This window comes from Vigna angularis, chromosome 11, assembly GCF_016808095.1.
Source record: "Vigna angularis cultivar LongXiaoDou No.4 chromosome 11, ASM1680809v1, whole genome shotgun sequence".
NCBI classification, from domain to species: Eukaryota; Viridiplantae; Streptophyta; class Magnoliopsida; order Fabales; family Fabaceae; genus Vigna; species Vigna angularis.
Window position 1 is genome coordinate 25,529,868 of NC_068980.1, and position 20,059 is coordinate 25,549,926.

Consider the following 20,059-nt stretch of genomic DNA (forward strand, 5'->3'; position numbering starts at 1 on the left):
AGAAGTGGAATGGCAAATTTTCCCAATAATACTTCATGCAAAATATAAATTATATGTATTTTACATTATTATTACTATTATTATTAAAAGTATTTATGTTGTAGCCACAAATTAAAATTATTTGAGTTAAAGTGAAAAGACACTGACAATAGAATCACAACTGGTTTTACAAGAAAAACCAGAACTTGGTGTACAAACTCACAACTAGAAAAGGAAATATTAAAATGTTGTGTTGGTACTGCAAATTTAAAAACTGTGATTTGACATTTTTTCTTTAGAGATAATTTCTCTTGTCCAAAAAAGATGAATCAAGATGTGTTGGATAAAGATCTGATGCAGATGTAGATGAAGCAGTCCATGTCACTTCTATACTTAGCTCACTGTAATATTTTCTCATTGCCTCCATTCTTTTCTCATCCAACACCTCACTTGCTTCTGTTACCACTTCATTAACAACACTTTTACCTTCCAATATGCTTACTACTGATGACATTGTCGGTCTAAGTGTTGTAGTCACCTGAGTGCATAAAAGAGCCACTTTTATAGCCACCAATACCTCCTCTTTCTTCCAGTCTGACCCCAATCTCCTATCCACTAGCTCCATTAGATCACCTTTTGTTTTCAACATGTGTGCCTGACAAACAAAACAGTATAGACAAAATTTTCATTCCAAATAAATCAAAGTTCAAAACAACCAACTATTCAAACATATGTTTTTTCTACCCAATCAAGAATTGAGAATGATTCTTCGTTTTGTCGATGAATGATATTGTTCCTTCCAATTATAATTTCCAACACAACAATTCCAAAGCTATAGACATCCGCTTTATCGGTCAAGTAACCATGCATGGCATATTCTGGAGCCATATATCCACTATAAGATGAAAATGAAAAAGTTTATCAGTGGCATGACATAATAATCCTTTCTCTTTCTTCTAAGTCACTTATCTCAATAAGATTCCTATTATTTCTCTATGAAAGTAAGAAAGAAGGCATAGGAGCTTACTATGTTCCAGCTATTCGGGTGCTAATATGAGTATTTTCTTCCTCATCCAGTTTGGCCAAACCAAAGTCTGATATCTTTGGGTTGAGATCTTTATCAAGCAACACATTAGTGGTCTTGATGTCTCTATGAACAACCTTCAATCTTGATTCTTCATGGAGGTATGCCAAACCTCTAGCAATACCAATACATATCTTGTATCTTGTTGCCCAATCCAATCTTATTTGGTGTTCTTCAGGTCCTTCATTGGTAAAATCATAGAAATCAGACCACACAACCTTATTGTCATATTAATTACTTAATATATAAAATGAATGATAATAAGTAAAATTTGATGATATAATAAAGAGATTTACCAAATAAAGCACGAGCAAGGCTATTGTTTTCCATATATTCATATACCAATAAGAGTTGATCACCCTCCACACAGCATCCATATAGTTTAACAAGATGAGGATGCTGCAAAGCAGAAATCATTCCTATCTCATTTAAGAACTCTCGATTCCCTTGTCTTGATTTAGAAGAGAGTAGTTTTACTGCTATCAATGTCCCATCAGATAGACATCCCTGCATTTTCAAGGATAATGTTATATGTCTTGAATGTTGTGAAATGATTCTAAGACACCAATATTCAAAATTATATACAAATTACCTTGTACACAGGACCAAATCCTCCTTCTCCAATCTTATTCTCCTCAGCGAAGTTGTTTGTTGCTACTTTTATCTGTCTTAAAGTGAATACACCTGTTCGTAGTTCCAAACCTCTTAGCTCTGTTAATTAAAGAGAAAGAAATATCAGACTCCCTTGTGCTAAAAAAATTCATGTTTACATTATATATAATCCACGTTGCAACTTTCTGATTTATGAGAATTATTTGCCTCAAATGACCAATACAAACACACTTAAGAAGAAAATATATTAACATTTTTTCAGCAAAAGAGCAGCATACTTTGAGAAACTTTTCTGTATGAGTCCACTCAAGTACGTGTAGTTAACTATATTTGTAAATATGGTTAATTTTGTTGTTTAATGAAGAAATTAAACATAAAAGAATGGTAGTTGATTATAAGTTTTGATATAATGTCATCATGATTTGTTTCTTTTATTTTTTTTTTCTTTATGTACTTTTACACATTGCTTTCATTCATGTAAAATTATCAATATATAGTTAATGATATCATAAGATTATTGAAATATATATCTTTATAGTTACCGATTTCTAAGGAACTTTTCTTCCTTAAGCAGCATTTCCACCAAAGTATACCAAACATAAGGATGATAACGACTACCACTGCAACCACAATTCCAACCACAACGCCTACTGATATGCTACTGGGCATGGGAGGTGGATTATCTGCATGATAATTATACAAGATCTTAGATGATATTAAGATGATGCAACATGGAACTTACAAAGAGTAACAACCTACCTGAGTTCACAGTTATAGCTGATATAAGAGGACCATATACTGATTTATATGGGAGTGCAGTTGTCCCTTTTCCAGCCCAATTCAGTCGTATCTTCAAGGTATTACTGCTCACAACAGCTCTAAAAGTTTTTCTGATTGCCTTACCATTACCTCCGGCTTCTTCTGCAATATTGAAGCCCTCCTTCACTAGTTCTTCCTGCAGCAAATTAATTAAAAGAAAATCTAAATTATGATGATTACAAGCCTTAAATATTCAAGTCTTGTTGAAAATATTGTAGCAAATGGCCATGTATAAATTAAGTTAAAGTAGTGACTATAATGTAAAAAAATGTATATCCTTTTGATATTATTCTTGAGTCTATCAAGAGGAGGTCCATCAGGGAGACACAATCATCAAAGAGGGATTGACATCACTCTTTACCCAAAACCTTAAGACAATGAATTAATGGGTCTTTCATCTTTATATAGAGTTCTACTTTCTTATTTTTATCCAATGTGATACTTAGACTCACTTGAATTTTCAACAATTTTGTGTTTAAAAACTATCCAACATATTCTCAATACAACCTATGATGACACTTCCGTTTTATATGTGAAAAGCCCCAATGATAAAGGTAAAAAAAGTGTTAGCCATATACCTGAATGTAGATGTCAAATACTCGTCTTCCTAAGCTGCTAAATGTTTGATCATCAGTGAACGCAATTTCAGCAAAATGCAGAAATATTGTGTAGTTTCCATTTCCCAAGCAAAATCCATAATAAGTCAATGAAATGGGAGAAGCTCGTGCAGTCATGTATAGATCAACATTCTCTATAGAAAGCACAGATTTGTTTGAGACTAAATGCTTTCCCTCTCTGTCGTCATTATTCATAAAGTTACCAGTAGTGCTAACTGCCCAATTTCTGTTTCTATTCCAAAGAAATCTAACGTCACCTCCATCAGCTACACCATCATCATCATATGTGCTTTTATTGACTAAGACCTCCTTTCCACCACAGTTTATATGAAGATTGTATGACACTATAGGACGAAAAAAAAATAGTATCAATTTATATAAAGTGTAGCAAGAAAACAACATGAGTAAAGTATATTCCTTTAAATTGTAATTTTGTAATCTATTTTCGTCCAACAATCTGTTTTCATTCTTATTGAAAATGAATATGAAAGGAAATGTTAACTCAATTATAGGTATAGCAATTTAAAGAAAAGTGATAACAAAATATATCTTTTTGAAGAATATTACAACTTTAGGTTATGAAAATAGAAACTTTGTTAACCTCTGTGGATATCTTTTATCCACCTGTGGAAGATTGGAGTGCATAATAGGAGTTATGGTGTAAAGGACGATCATCCTATCTTTATTAGAATATGAATCAAAGGAACCTCATCTTCTATCTTTTCTTGAGTCGGTGGCATTTTTGCATATTGGGAAATTTGTTTGCATGTGACTCTTTTGGGTTTAAATGAGATCTGAGTCTAATCATATAAGGGATTGACATCACTCTTTATCCGAAAACTTAAGACAATTGGTTAATAGGTCTTTCATCTTCTTTATATAATGCTCTACTTTCTTATTTCTATCAAATGTGAGATTTTGACTCACACTTGAATTCTCAACAATTTTATTTTCAACAATTTTATTTTAAAGAATGAATAGAAAAACCTAAATAAACCCAAAGCATAAAAAAAATGTAATTAAAGGATTTCTATAAATGTTTAGAGAGAGCTTCCTACAGTAAGATGAGTATGTTAGTTTGGAATTAATTGACTTAAGTTAACTATTTTTGAAATAGATTATATCCTTTGAACAATTAAGAAAATAAAAACATAAATAGAAGCCAATACAAAACTAATATGCCAATTAGTTTCTAAGTAAAGAAGATGATATTCGTCAAACAATATACTCGTTGGATGAGCCACCAAGTGAGAGTGACAATTTAAAATTTTTAGATAAAGCTTTAAACAATACAATGACGAGTCCAACTAGTTGGATGAGAATGGATGTGACTCCCAAGAATTTAGATCGTTGGACACGTAGTATTATTGTTGAGAAAATATAATTTTAAAAAATCTAGAGAGCTCATGCATGGATGGTTCATTCAATAAATGAGGTATGAATTAGTTAGATGATACACTCATAAGATAAGACGATACATTCGTTGGATGAGTGTATATGCATGTTAGGCAAGGATGAGGAAAATCTTTATAAAACATTGAAGTGAGATGAAATGATTATAAAATAATGAATGAAAAGTCTATAGGATTGTGTATAGCTATAATAACAAATTATCTTCCCATATTGACCGTTAATATAACTTTTTCTTTTTGGTAAATGATACCTTTAATTTAATGATATGTTTTTATATATTTCTCTCCTTAATACTTCTATATGGTTAATAATAATAAAAGTCTTATTCCAGTTATTTTATATCATAAAAAATAAAAGTTCTTATTATATCAACAAAACAAGATAAACGAGTACCAATATGGAAAGAGAAGAAACTAGGATAAATTTTAACCCATCCATCTCGCTATGCATTTTTATAAATACTTTCAAAAAGATACGTAAGAAAACATAACATTAAAAGGTTTAAAGGAAAGCTTAAATTAAAATGTAAAAGCATTCAGTTGAAAATTCTCCAGAAGGAAACTTACGTTGTGAACATGTATAACCTTCCAAGCAAGCATCTTCTCCTCTAAGACAATGATGAAGGGAAATAATGCCATTAACATATTAAGATCAATATAATATCACTAGCACAAGGGAAATGAAAAAATTTAATGTAGAAAAATGCTAACTTACGAGCCATTCGTGATGGAGTTAGCAAATAAGTTCCTATACATGAATAGAAGATTATGATTCAGGTCCTTATATTCAAACGTAAATGCTCACAATTATATGGATTCTTACCTATCTACTTGATTACAAGTCGCACTCTCTTGGCTTGTGATGTTTAAGTTGTTATATGAAATATCTCTGCGCAAAAGTTATGAAATTTGATTCAGACTCTAATAACCAACCACTAGAAATATGAGAAAATTACCACCAACAATCCAAGAATTAGAATGCACATTCAAACTCCGAGACAATAACATTAAAAAATGATTATCTCTATGTGAAGTTGGAAATTTATTCATTGACTAGAGTAAACTAAATTTTTAAACAAGAGCGAACTATTCCATAAACAAAACAAAGATAATTTAGGATTAGACATATGATATCAGAAGTAAACTCCACATAAAAACCAATATTTAGTTAAACAGAATATTCTCTCAAATATCCTATCATTTATGATTCTTGATTTTGACGATTCACAATATTAATTTTCTTTTATGGTGTATTACAATAATTTGAATTATTCATCAGCATCATATTTAGAAAAGTATTTGTCTATATTACAATAATTATAGGATCTTGATTATACATTACTATTTGTATTTAAACAATACATCATCAATGCAAATTATTACATTCAATACCATTTTCTATCTTGGTATTATCAAGCAAACAACTCTTTATCCATAACCACAACCATCATATCATCCGCTGCCAATCAAAAAAATGGCCTACTTTCTACAATCTTTATCAAGTTGGACAGGGACAATTATCCACTATGGAAATATCTAGTCTTACCAGTGATTAGAGGATGTAAAATTGATGGCTATATACTAGAAAAAATAAAATGTTCGGACCAATTCATTATTGCAAAGAACACGACAACAAAAGTCAATCCTAGATATGACAATTAGCAAGCTCAGGATCAAGCCATTCTAGGATGGTTGATGAATACTATGTCAATTGACATTGCAACTCAATTTCTTCATTGTGAAACATCCAAACAACTTTGGGATGAAGCTCAAAGTCTTGTTGGTGCACATACAAATCCTGAATCATCTATCTGAAATCTAAACTTCACAACACACATAAAGGAGACATGAAGATGGAGCAATATCTTGGCAAGATGAAAAATCTTGTTGACAAGTTAAAGTTGACAGGTTCACCAATCTCTAACTCTGATTTAGTGATTCAGACACCAAATGGTTTGGATTTTGATTACAATTCAATGGTTATCAAGTTGTCTAACTAGATTATCATGAGTTGGGTTGAATTTCAAACTCAATTGTTCAATAGCCTTAACCTGAATGTCTTTGCAAAATGTTGCTACCAAGACGAAGTTTAGAGGCAACAAAATTGGATCCCAAGATGATTGGAGAGACTATAATTTTAGAGACACGAGAAGTGACATAGGAAGAGGTAGGATGTCAAAACCAACATGTCATGTATGCAGAAGGATTGGCCACAATGTTATACAATGTTATTATCGATTTGATAAGTCTTATACAGGAAAAACTCAATCTGTTGAAAGTGAAAAACAAGAAACACACAGTGCATTCAGAGCATTATAAAGGTCAAAATTATGAATGGTATTTTGATAATAGAGCCAACAACTATGTGACTCACCAAAGTAACAAAATTCAAGAACTTGGTTAAAATAGTGGTATGAATTCTTTACTTGTTGGTAATGGTGAAAGACTGGAAGTAATGGCCTCAAGATCAATCAAATTGAATAATCTTCATCTGCATTATGTTCTTTATGTTCCAAAAATTACTAAACATTTGCTGAGTATTTCAAAATTGACTGCTGACAACAATATTCTTGTTGAGTTTGATGAAAATTGTTGTTTTGTGAAGGACAAACTGACAGGGAAGTCTCTTATAAAAAGAGAACTTAAAAATGGCTTGTATAAACTATGTGACAATAAATACTATTATGTCTACATGTTTTTTAAAGAAAATTGGCATAGAAAACTTGGACATCCTAATAATAAAGTTTTGGAAAATGTCTTGAAGGAATGCAATGTGAAGCTTGCCAATTTGGAGAATTGCATATGTTGTCTTTCAAAAACTCTTCCTCACATGCTAATGAAATTTTAGATTGAATTCATACGTGATCAAGTCCTACAAAATAAAGTAATTGTGGTCAATGTTCCTATTACTGATCAAATTGCAGACTGTTTAACTAAACATCTCACTCATACAAGATTCAACTTGTTAAGAGACAAACTTGGCATGACCATGTCACCACCAATTTGAGAGGGGGGGATTAAACTGAATCAAATATTTTGTCAAATATCCTATTATTTATTACTTTTGATTTTGGTGATTCAGAATATTAATTTTCTTTTGTGGTGTAATATTACACTAATTACCGTAATTATTCATCAACATCCTATTTAAGAAAGTAGTTGTCTATATTACCATAATTATAGGATTTTGATTGTATATTACTATTTGTATTTAAACAATACATGATCAACCCAAAGAACGTATGTAGTTTGTTTAAGATGAAAGTGTTAGAAGTCTCACATCAATTAAAAATAAGATCAATTTATAGTATATAAGTGTAAACCTCGTCTTATAAACTAGTTTTATGGACTTCGGTTAGACTTTCTTAATGTGGTATCATTATGTTTCTTTTAAAAAAAAAATAGAACCTGATTAATTATTTTCACATTTATAATCATCTATATGCTTTTAAAGATGAAGGATCACTCCAAGAATGAGAGTGCAACTAGTGTGTTAGGTGTTATTAGTATATTAACCAAGAAAGAAATAAACATAACAAAAGAAAAATACTAAAATGACACTAGTGTTGACAGCAATTACAAAGTCTAATACATAGTCTTATCATACATTGGAGACAAAACATTAATAAACATCTTTATTTACAGATTAAAATAGGATTTTAGTGACTTAAATTTGATTTACTTTTGTTTTTAATCTTTCAAATTAAAAAATTTGCTTGTTAAGTCCCTAAAATTTATAAAATTATTTTAATCCTTCGACAATAACATTTTTACTATTCTTGTTAACTTGACTAATGACATTCACATTAAAAATGGTACTTGTAACTAAAATAAGGACATAATGATTTATTTTTAAATTTTTTTTATTAAAATGCAATTTTATTCTCTGTCAGATTTTATTTTATTCTCTCAATTTAAACGAGATATGTATTTCTCTCAAAACTAAAATTGATTTTTTAGTTTCTCAAATTTGAAGAGAGTGAATTAACATTCTTAATTTAAGATTGAATGTAAAACTTGTTTAATTCAACACGTTATATAAAAAATATTTATAAATGACTAAAAATATCTTTTCTAGCGATTTTCTAAGATATAATGTATCAAATATATTTTTATGATAAACTTTTCATGGTTTTAAACTCTAAAATATATTATACTGTAAATATATATATATATATATATATATATATATATATATATATATATATATATATATATATATATATTAGTCACATTGGCTACAAGAAAATCATTCAATAACAACTACTTTTAGAGACAAAAATAATTAGTCATTATAGTGACTAATTTAGATATTAAGGTTTAAATTACATATATAAGGTTGGTTTAATGGGTTTAAAAGGGAGGATAGGAAAAATTATGGATTCAACTTCTCCCATTAACAAATACTAACAACTAATATTGCCGATAGAAAAAAAAATCTAAATTGGAAGTAATAATGAGGTGATTATATTATGCAATGGATGACTAGATACATCCACTCATCATGTTTGCAAGGATGGGCTAAAATCATATGTGCATGTCTATATCTTGTTATTCAATCAAGGAATCAACTAATGAAAAAATGAGTTTGCCTAATAATGGACATGTATCGGCTTTTTTTTTACTAAAGTAGTGTAATTTTTAAAAAAAATTTACCGGGTAACTTTTAAAAAAGTTGTAAATATGGATAAGTCATGCCAAAAATAGCATGATTTTATTATAAAGAAGTCATACTTGTTGGGTACAAACAAAGTCCCACATCGGATAAAATAAGAAATACACATGGGTTTATATACACATAAGATACATCCCTTAAAAAGAGACATTTTGAAGCGGTACCAAAAATAAATCCGTGAGAGCTTAGTCCAAAGCGGACAATATCTTACTAATGGGGTGACATATGGATATGCGTGTATATTAAAGTCCATGGTTCAGGTCTGGCAACTTTAAGTTCATAGTATTTTCACTTTAGTATATCTTCAACTTAAAAATGTTTTGCACTAAAGTTGTTAAAATATATTAGTTTAAGTGAGTGTAAGTGAGTTTATGTAATACATATATTATTACTATAAGATTTTGACTCAATTATGCATGTCAAATTCTTTTCTATTTTGTAAATGTATATATATACAAAATATATTAAAGTATACTGGTTGACAAAAAAAAGTATAACACTATTTAGTGACGAAAGATTAAAAATATTATTTTCTATAATTTGGAAACTAGAAATATAATTTTTAGTTTGAAGACTTAAAAGAAAAAAGTATCTGAGAGAATAAAAATATATTTAAAAAAATGAGATATTCTATCCATATTGGTGTATATATTTTATGTTTACTAGGCCAACAACATGGTCACTACTTAATATCCATGGACAAGAGCATAAACTATATAACAAAATTAAAATAAAAAATTTCATAAATAATAATGTGGAAAATGATAGAATAATCAAAAGGATAATGAAATAAGAGTATACAAAATTAATTACAGAACAAGAACAAATAATATGTTTCTATTTATTTTTACGCTTCATAAACAATGAGTATAGCTAAATTAGGAAATCTCTTTATGGAAACAGAACTCACATTGACTTGGCATGCTCTATCCATGAAGGCACGGTTCCATTTAGAAGATTTCCAGATAAGTAACTACAATAGAAGAACATTTTGAGATTAGTATATAAAAATCTTAACACTCAACACTATGAGAAATAAGTTGGTGAGTATCTCAGTTCCTTTCGATAAAAGTCAACCATTCTTTCGAAAAAAATTAATGTTACACTAAAGGGGAACATGAATAACCCAAATACGGCAAATGATATTAATATCACAAGGTTGTAGAACCAAATCTCACGTGTTATTTTTAATTAGAGCATCCAATTCATAATGCATGATACATTTCCAATTAGGATCCAATAAAGCAAGGGTGAAATTTTTACAAAAGAAGTGATATTATCTGGTGGACAATGGAAAGAGAAAGTTAAAGAGTCTTCTAGGTTTATAGACATTAGTCATGCTATGGGTGACCATGATCCTAGTAAAAGGAGCGAGTTGTGACGGAGGGCTAGGGTTCAGAGGCAGGGATAGGCTAGTATTGTAGGTTGATGTATTGGATGAAGGGAGGGTAATCTTGCAGCATATGGTTAAGCAAAGGCTTCGATCAAGATTGGGCCAGGGGTGAACAAGGGAGGGATGTATATCATCAATAAAATTGTCATAAGTAGAGATAGGGGAAGAAAACATATGGACAAAAGGAAATTGTGTTTCATAACAAAAAATGACAGGTCATAATATATTATTATCTTTTTATGGGACAAATTAAAACATTTATAACCTCTGTGATTAAGGAGATAGCCTAAGAAAACACACGAAGTCGACCATGATTGTAGTTTGTTAATGATAGGAGAAGGAAACAAATGATAACAAAGATAACTAAAGACTCGTAAATGTGTATAGGAGGGATCATGATAATACATAAGTTGAATGGGAGACTGATTAGACAAGGCTTTACAAGAAAGTATATTAAAAGATAAGTAATCATTTGAAGGGTGTGATGCCAAAACAAAGGAGGAACGAACGAATCAGTGAGGAGAGTGTGAATCATGTTGTTAATGATTCATATTTTATATTATGCTTTGTGATTTTAAGAAGAAGTATAGGACAAGAAGATCATTATCATCACAAAATTGATGAAACAACGCATTATTGTACTTACCCTCATTATCACGTTAAAAACATTTAACTTTTTGCTATGTTTGAATTTGATTAATGAGAGATGTGAATCTTTCAAAAACTTAAAATTTAGTATCTAAGGAAAATGTCCATAGGAAATCAAAGTAATCATTAAAAAATAAAGAGAACGAAGGGAGTGAGGATGAGACAGCAGGTTGGTGGAGGAAAGGCACGACAACAATTAAGGGCAGCGATAACAAAAGAGAGAGCATTGGAGCGTGAAACGGTGCAAAAAAGAGAAGAGCACAACGTCAAATGCTAAAAGGCGATGTTTGAATTAGAGAAAGACTTGTCATGCCATCTAAGAGAGAAAGATAATTTGAATATATATGTGTTTCATTATGCATTGGATATATATATAACACTATGATATAAATCAAGTTATACACAACATAATTATAGGAGATATAATAATCTAATTACATAAATTTGATTAGTTTAATTATAGAAAATTAATTGTTAATTGATTTAATTTCAAATGAATAATTCAGATTCTTCAATAAATAACTAGTATATTCTATATTTTGCATACCTATACATTAATTTCAAAATGTTTTCCAATAAAACCGCTGTTTGTGCTACTTAAGCCTTTATCTATTCGACTTTAGGATAAAAGTAGAAAATACTCAAAATCAATAGATTTGTGTTTGAAGGTTAATATATCTCAAATTAAGAATGGTCTGAAAAATTCATACACGTTTTTCGCTTTTTTTGCTATGGTCTCATAGGCATCCGGAATTGGTCCAGTCAACTTGTTAAAGCTGAGGTCTCTGAAAAAGAAAACATTTTGAACTTGAGTTAGTAGTAGTAAATTTCCTACAACCAAATAGGTTAGAGAGAAATATTAGAGTTTGAACATCAAAGCTTTAAGCATATGCAATGCAATAAAATTAAAGGTTATAAAAGAATCTAAATAATATGTAATAAAATTTTATCATTAGTTAAACAAAATGGAAAGTATGCAGTTACAAGTTGTCCTTTAAATTTGTCATTGTTCCAAGAAATTCGGGTAAATCTCCAATGATGTTACAATTTCTCAGAATCCTACATCAACATAGATAACATCCTTTTATTAGTATCTCTTGCTTGGTTTGTCCAGATATATATTAATCAAACAGAAGAGTCAAAGCAATAAACTCACAAATACTGTAAGTTCATCATTTTATCAAGAGGAGGAAAAGTTGAAGTTTCAGATCCTCTTAGATCACTAATTCTCCTGCATATATCACATTAGAGTATTGGCAAAGTCAAGACAAATTAAATGAAAGTTGAATTTTGAAACCTTGCTTACTGCATAAAAATGGCAAATTCATACATACAAGTCAGTTAAGTTTTGCAGTTGTGAAATTTCAGAAGGAATTGGCCCACTTAATCCACTCCCTTCAATCCTCCTGCCAAATTATACAAATCATTGGTGACTTCAAGAAACAAGACAAGCAAATTCAGATAATGGAAAAACAAATGAAGTAAACCAATAAAGGGAGATAAAATGTAGAGTTCATACAATATCGATATATTTTTCATATTTTGATGAATAAAGTCAGGTATCTTCCCAGAAAATTGATTGTCCCCTATTCGACTGCACAATGAGACTTTTAGTTTAAAAGCAATATTCTTTAAATTAGTCATCACTCCATAGTATAACAAAATATATAAAGCTTACAAATCTAGTAATTTAGAAAGTCTGGCCAGTGAGATTGGTAGTTCTCCAGTAAAATTATTGGAGTTAAGTAACCTGTATATAATTGATGTCAACAATAAATTAGAAAAAATAAAAATATCCAAGCCATAGAAATTATACTAGTTTCAAATAGAATTTAGTCTTGGTTCTACCGAGAAGGTGGTTAAAGAAAAATACAAATTCTGAGTTTAATCCTATAAAAGATTGACATCAATTTCTACCAAAAACTTAAAATAACAATTTAATAATTATTTTACCTTTTTATAATGTTTTACTTTTCTATTTTTATCGAACTTAAATTCACGTTTGAATTTCTAACATTTAATTTTACAAAACTTAACATATAAAACAAGGATTGTCCAAAGTCTTATAAGTACTTAATAATGCTCATTCAGCATCCTTAAACAATCTCAAAAAATGAACTTAAGGCAAAGGAGACACAATTAATAGATAAGAACTTAGATCAAGTTTCATAGAATGAAAATTCTAGGAAAGGTATTAATTAACAAAAGAGGTGTAAATGGAAAAAGAATAAAGTGCTTACAATCTTAGAATTTGGGTTAAATTACCAAGCTCAAGAGGAAGAATTCCAGAAAATTGATTGGCTTCCAAGTTCCTGCTCATTTCATGCTAAAGTTAATTAAGTTCCATTCCAGGCTCTTTAAGTTTAATACACGTTTTAAATTTTGCTTCATAATTAATGTTGTGTTTTTTTAGTCTAAATAATTGCATAATAATATATGCATCAATCACTTTTTTTTTCTGAGTTCTGGAAAGTGAAACTCACAAATCTAGAAGAGTGGATATATTTGTTATCTCGGTTGGTATTTCACCTGTCAATCGATTTGCAAGGAGGGAACTGTACCATTAAGAAAACAAAAATGTCATTAACTTATTCTTAGTAACCGACGGTGTTCTTGAAATTCAAACTATATATAGATTTCCTATTATGTGAATAAAGTGTTGTAGAAATTGATGATTTAAAACTCAAAATAAAGAATGACAGGAAAATCTTACATTTTGACAAGTTTTGTGGAACCCCATTCTTTAGGAATTGTGCCATTAAGGTAGTTGCGAGAAAGATCACTGCAACAAAGAATGTGTCTTGACAAGGGAAAAAAAGGATATATATATATAATTTGTGATTGAATGTGAGTAAGTTTAAAAATTACATACAGTTCTTGAAGGTAAGGCAACTTGAATAGATTCCGCGGGAGCGTACCCGGAAGATTTTGTTCTTTCAAAATTCTGCATGTTTTAAACCACAAAGTAATTTATATGTAATAAGTCAATTACATAAAAAATAAATATATGTTTAACTATCTAAACTCTATATTAAAGATTTTGGCTCAAAACAAATCAAATTTAAAAAGAGTAATCAATATTTTTATAGTTTATACTTAAAAGTTGCACAAATAACAATGATTTATCTTATAATTATAGTAAAACATACTGACAGTTTTTAGAGTTTAAGGAATGCCGTAGTCTTAACTTTCAACCTTGTTACTCAATTTAATGTTCACGAACTAATGTTTTTGGTAATTAAGAAAGACATAATTAAGTATTATCTATAATTTATTTTCGTATAGATTCACATTTCTGTCACTGTTTCATGTCACAAATCTGCTAAACAAATAAATTTATGCTATTCTCGCAAAATCAACATTGAACTTGGACTGGGACGATCCTATATCAATATAAATTGGTTTCGTCCTTTTTTTAATTAATTATATTTATTGTTTTTTTTTATTTACGGTTAAAATTAAAATACAAAATAATAATAAAAATGAAAAGAAAAATAATATTATAAAATATAATTTAATATATTTAAATATATTAAATTATATTAAAATATTAAATTAAATAATTATTAAATTTTAAATAAAAAAGAAAATTTTAAAAACATTTGCTCAGGTATTGAAATCCGTTAACATAGATATCCGACTAATAAATGTTTTTAATTTTTTTTTTAAATTTAATAATAATTTAATTTAATTTAAAAATCTAATATTATTTAATATATTTTTAGATTTTAATAATTATCAAAATATAATTTATATTATTATAATAGTTATATTAAAAAATTAAAATTAAAAATAATTAAAATAAAAGTAGTAATAATGAAAATGAAAAAATAAAAAGAAAATCATAATATAACTGATTTAATATATTTAAATATATTAAATTATATTAAAATGTTAAATTAAATTAAATAATTAATAAATTTTAAACAAAAAACGAAATTTTAAAAAAATTTGCTCTTGATATCAGTTTAACGGATTTCATCGACTAATGTTTTTCAAATTTAATTTTTTATTTATAATTTAATAATTATTTAATTTAATTTAAAAATCTTATATTATTTAATATATTTTCATGTTTTAATATTTATTAAAATATAATTTATGTAATTATAGTAGTTATATTAAAAAAATTAAAATAAAAATAATTAAACTAAAAGTAATAATAATTAAAATAGAAAAATAAAAATAATAAAATAAAAATAATAATATAAATTTGATTTAATATATTTAAATATATTAAATTATAATAAAATATTAAATTAGGAAGAAGTGCAGGATGATTTTAATAAGAAAGAGAAAAAATTAAAAAAATATTTATTAAGGTTAGAGAAATTTTTAAAAAGATTGAAAGTGTAGGATGAAATTTTGGAGTTTGAGGTGGAGGTTGAAACACCTCATAAAGAAGGATGGCTACCACGGAAAAATGGATTGAAAAGAAAAAGAGTATTCTTTTAGCATTTTCATCTCTTTTTCCCACGCAATTCAAAAAAATATTTTGGGTTTATAATTTAGATATTTAGAAATATATTTCAAATTACATAGTTTAGAATACATTTTCAACTTAAGAAATTTGAAAAGTTAGATAAAATGTTATCTGGAATGCATTTCTTCTAGATTACGCAATTTGGAAATTGAGAAATGTATTATAGATTACGTATTATAAAATACATTTATGTATGAATTCCATAAATATGAAAATGTATTTTAGGTTATGTCAACTAGAATACATTTCTAGATTACGTATTTTAAAAATCCAAAACTACATATTGGAATGTGTAATTCGAAATATATTTTTAAATTATGCAATTTTTAGATCCAAAAATACATTGTGTAACAGAATATTTTTCAATTGCACAATCCAATCCAAACATGGGCATTTTAGAAGTTGTAAACACCTTTGTGGTGATGCAAGAAAAAATCACCGAGTGCACAAAGTAATTGCCAGTACAAAATAGAAAACATTTGAACCGAATATATTTATGTCATGAACCATAAATAGAAAGAAACAACCTGTGTGGCCCATAAATAGTCTCAAGCAAATTTGATAGATTAACAGAGGATGATAAACAATAAAGGAAACTCAATCACAAAAACTCTCCAAAACATGGGGAGAAGATGGTCTTGATCAAGAAAACACCTTTCGACCCTCATAAATTTCTTTATCGAAGGAGGATTATATTGTGAGAAATAAGTTAAAATAAGGTGACCAGTTCATGCTACAATGTAATAGTAGTGAGTTAAAAATCTTTATCTAGTGCTTATGAAAAGATACAAAATGAGGTGATGTCAGGAATTAAAATGTAAGCCATATTACCACACTAAATAAATCTGACAAAATTGACTTATATATAAAAAAAAATATAAACTCATTATTTAAAAGTTTTGGATTGGAGATAAGACAAATTTTCTTGTATGAGTTTGTTCATGACTTATTCATACTAAAAATGTCTTCACTCAAGCTAAAGTATACCAATGTGAAAGTGACTAACACATTCTAAAGATGTTCCGGTAAAAGATAATGTTGACTTAGACTATGATAGAGGAAAAAGGAAGGAAGGAGGAGGAAAAGGAAAGGAGAATGCACAATGATGACAATGGTGGTGGCGCGACAATGACTCATCAACGGTGACTGTCGAATTTGGAGGACTAGGAGGAGGAGGAAGTGGAAGAGGAAAAAGAATACTAGGAGGAGCTAAAGGTAGTTGTGAAAGACTAGGCGGAGGCAATAGAAGAGGAGGAAAGAAGAAAAAGAAGAAGTAAAGGAAGAAATGAAAAAAGAAGAGGAAAGGAACGAGGAAGAAGATTATTGAATTGAGATGACGAATTTTATTAACAATAAAAATTCATCGGTAATGGCAAATTTGAGATCATTGATTATTACCAACAAATTTTGTGACCCATTAGTAAAACTTCTCAATGACCATTTTATTTACATATTTTTTAATATCGGTAATTTTTTAGTAAAATTAAATTTTTTATGAATTTTCACGATTATTGATAAATTCTTTCCATTAGTAATATGCGATTTTATTTTAATGACCATTAAAACAAAGTATATTGCTACGAAGGAAGGAAACCTTATGGCCAAGAGAGTTTAGGTAGAGATTTGAAGATACAATTACAATTTGGGGTTTCAAAACGGGCCAACCCGACTCATTCATGTCCAACCCGACTCACCATTAAGGAGTGAAGTCGAAGTTGGAAGAAACGTATGTGTGAAGAAGGGTTATGTTTCCTCAGCATGGTAGGCAACTCTCTCATCTCTCTATGTTGTGGTGTGGGTGGGTGAGAATGATGAAGCAAAAAAAAACAAAAAAAAATATTAAATGGACAATAGGTTGTTGGTAGGTCGACCCTTGTTTTGACCTGGTTGGCATATTAAGCTCCTCCGAGCTTACATGTTCAAATATGTGACCTGATTCATCATTTTATGTCGGGTTGTCTACCAACCCATTTTGACACCCCTAACAACAATCTATATAATAATCCAAGAATTAATCTACAATGAAAAAACTTAACATGTGGACATCAAATTATGTTTTGTAAAAAGGATATTTCTCAAGGGTATGTGAATTTGATAAAGACAAAAACATATCATAATCTCTTTGATATGCTTATGAAGGTTATATCCGGTAACAAGTTCTTTCATTTCTTGGATTTGATCCAACCGATTCAGGATCAAGCCTATAATAGGCTTAGTGGCAAGTAGTGATTCTTACCAAAAAAGATTTGTGCTAAAACAAGATGAATATTTGTAAGATTAGTTCATAAAATTTGCATCCACTTATATACTCTAAATTAACATTATATATAGTTAATGTGAGACTTTCAACACACTCCGTCTCACGAGGGATATACATCTTGCACCTAGGTCTAAATATTAACGGGTAATCTAATAATGATTTGATAGCGAATGAAAACAATAAATCCAACAAATAATAAACTTTGATAGAATACGTTCTATTCATTACTCTCATACTATGTTAATAAATAGACTTAATTATAACTCAATCTTATAAAACAAATTTTGTAAAGTAAAGTTTACTGAGTAAATTGATTTTACCTCTAATGAGAAACTTCTAACATTATTTTTCTTAAAAAAAAAATTCTTTATTTACCTTTTAATAGTTTCATTTTTCATTTGTGAATTCACTGTTGTCGTTTTGTCATTTATATGGTAAAGGCTTCTAATAGTATATTTGTTTTGAGCTATTCCTCAACCTATCCAACCCAAAAATAAATTTTGAATAACTTTTATTTTTTAAACTTGAGCTATATTCTGTAAAGAGAACCTAATTGATTTCATTTACTTATAAACTGTGATAATAAAATAGAGAAAAAGTTAACGATTTACATGCGGGTGACATGGCAGACGGTTCCGTTGGGACCGTCACAGTTGCATGTGACATTATTTTTCTCAACATTATTTTTATCCTTCGTTGACCAATTTCTTTCTCCACTGCATGGATCTACGCTGAAATCCCACTCCTTCCCAACTGTCTTACCTATATCTTCCAGAGCTTCCACTGTCATCACAAAATCATCAAACACCCATTTATATTATTTCTTATATTTTACAACTCATTAAGCGAAACAATTTAACAAATATAAAACTAATTGAGATACGAAATCATTATGTACATTTTAAAAATATAAAATTCTCAATCTTCAAATCATACTCTTTCTGCATATGTTTTTAGCTAGTTATTAAATCAGTTTTCACAATTAATAATCAGAATTTTAGCCGCTTTGAATTTAAATTATAATTTCACTTCAAGAATATATCAACGGATAGGTTTTCACTGATTTTGATATTAAAAGTAAATTTTAAATCTAAAATCAGTTTGAAAAGTAAGATTTACATTCATTCACATAATCGATATGAGATTTTCAACCGTTTTTGAATACAAGTTTCAAAAAAAAATTAATATCATATATCCAAGAGCTCAAAATAAAGAAGATAAAAACATGATATTGTTACTAATGATCATGTTGGTGCTTAACAAGACATAAACTAAGGTTTTACAGAGATAGTGATTTTAGCTAACTGGTGCAGCTATTAACGTACCTTCATCCTGAGCCAGAGTGGCTCCAGAAGCAAAGGAGGCAAAGCAAAAGGAAGAAATAAAGAAGAAGAAGAAACAGTGGTTACTCATAATTGTTCTTGCTGATAATTTCCTGAGTAAACGATTACTTAAGGCTTAGAATTTATGGTATGAGAAGAAGCAACATGGCAGAAACAGATATAAGTCACTATCTAGATATATATGAAGAGACAATGACAAGTATGAGTTGAACTGGTTTAGGAATGAAATATCAAAGAAACTAATGAGAGAAAAAAGAAAGTTGAAAAGTCACCTCCAGAATAGTTGCTATCATAATATTATGAATATTATCGAATAAAAAAATAATTAACTCTAACAATATATGTGATTTTATTTTACGACATAATATCAAGATAAACATTCATCATCATCATCTTAAAAAAAGTAATACTTCAGCACTCTTAAAATATATATATATATATATATATATATATATATATATATATATCCAATTAACAATCTCATTAATAATATAATAATATATATTAGAATTTTAAGTTAAAAATATTCATATTAATTAGTTACAATATGATTTATTGTCTTTTATTTTTAGGGATGTCAGTCAACTCCTTATTTCGGTCTGGATGAAGACTAGTATTCATCATTAATTGTTCTTCTTTGTATTCAGTCTTAAGCTCATTTGGTTGTATTTCCAAGAAACCTCTTCAAATACTAAACGTTATACAAAGTCATTTTTCCTTTTTCTCTTTTTATA

At 28.7% G+C, this 20,059-nt stretch overlaps 1 protein-coding gene across 1 annotated transcript; it reads right to left on the reverse strand.

Annotated features, from left to right (window-relative positions):
- Positions 1-88: 88 nt before the first annotated feature.
- On the reverse strand, positions 89-19,440 carry LOC108332997 (probable leucine-rich repeat receptor-like serine/threonine-protein kinase At3g14840). Its single transcript, XM_017568295.2, has 24 exons — positions 19,308-19,440; positions 18,594-18,765; positions 14,112-14,183; positions 13,953-14,021; positions 13,723-13,794; positions 13,480-13,551; positions 12,918-12,989; positions 12,759-12,833; positions 12,574-12,645; positions 12,396-12,470; positions 12,224-12,298; positions 11,950-12,024; positions 10,109-10,171; positions 5,347-5,412; positions 5,239-5,271; positions 5,091-5,131; positions 3,073-3,455; positions 2,435-2,630; positions 2,218-2,358; positions 1,656-1,774; positions 1,360-1,570; positions 1,007-1,244; positions 724-874; positions 89-634 (listed from the first exon to the last, which is right to left on the reverse strand). The coding sequence occupies exons 1-24, from the start codon at positions 19,393-19,395 to the stop codon at positions 275-277; spliced, it is 2,991 nt and encodes a 996-aa protein (XP_017423784.1). The 5' UTR covers positions 19,396-19,440; the 3' UTR covers positions 89-274.
- Between the last annotated feature and the right edge of the window lie 619 nt (positions 19,441-20,059).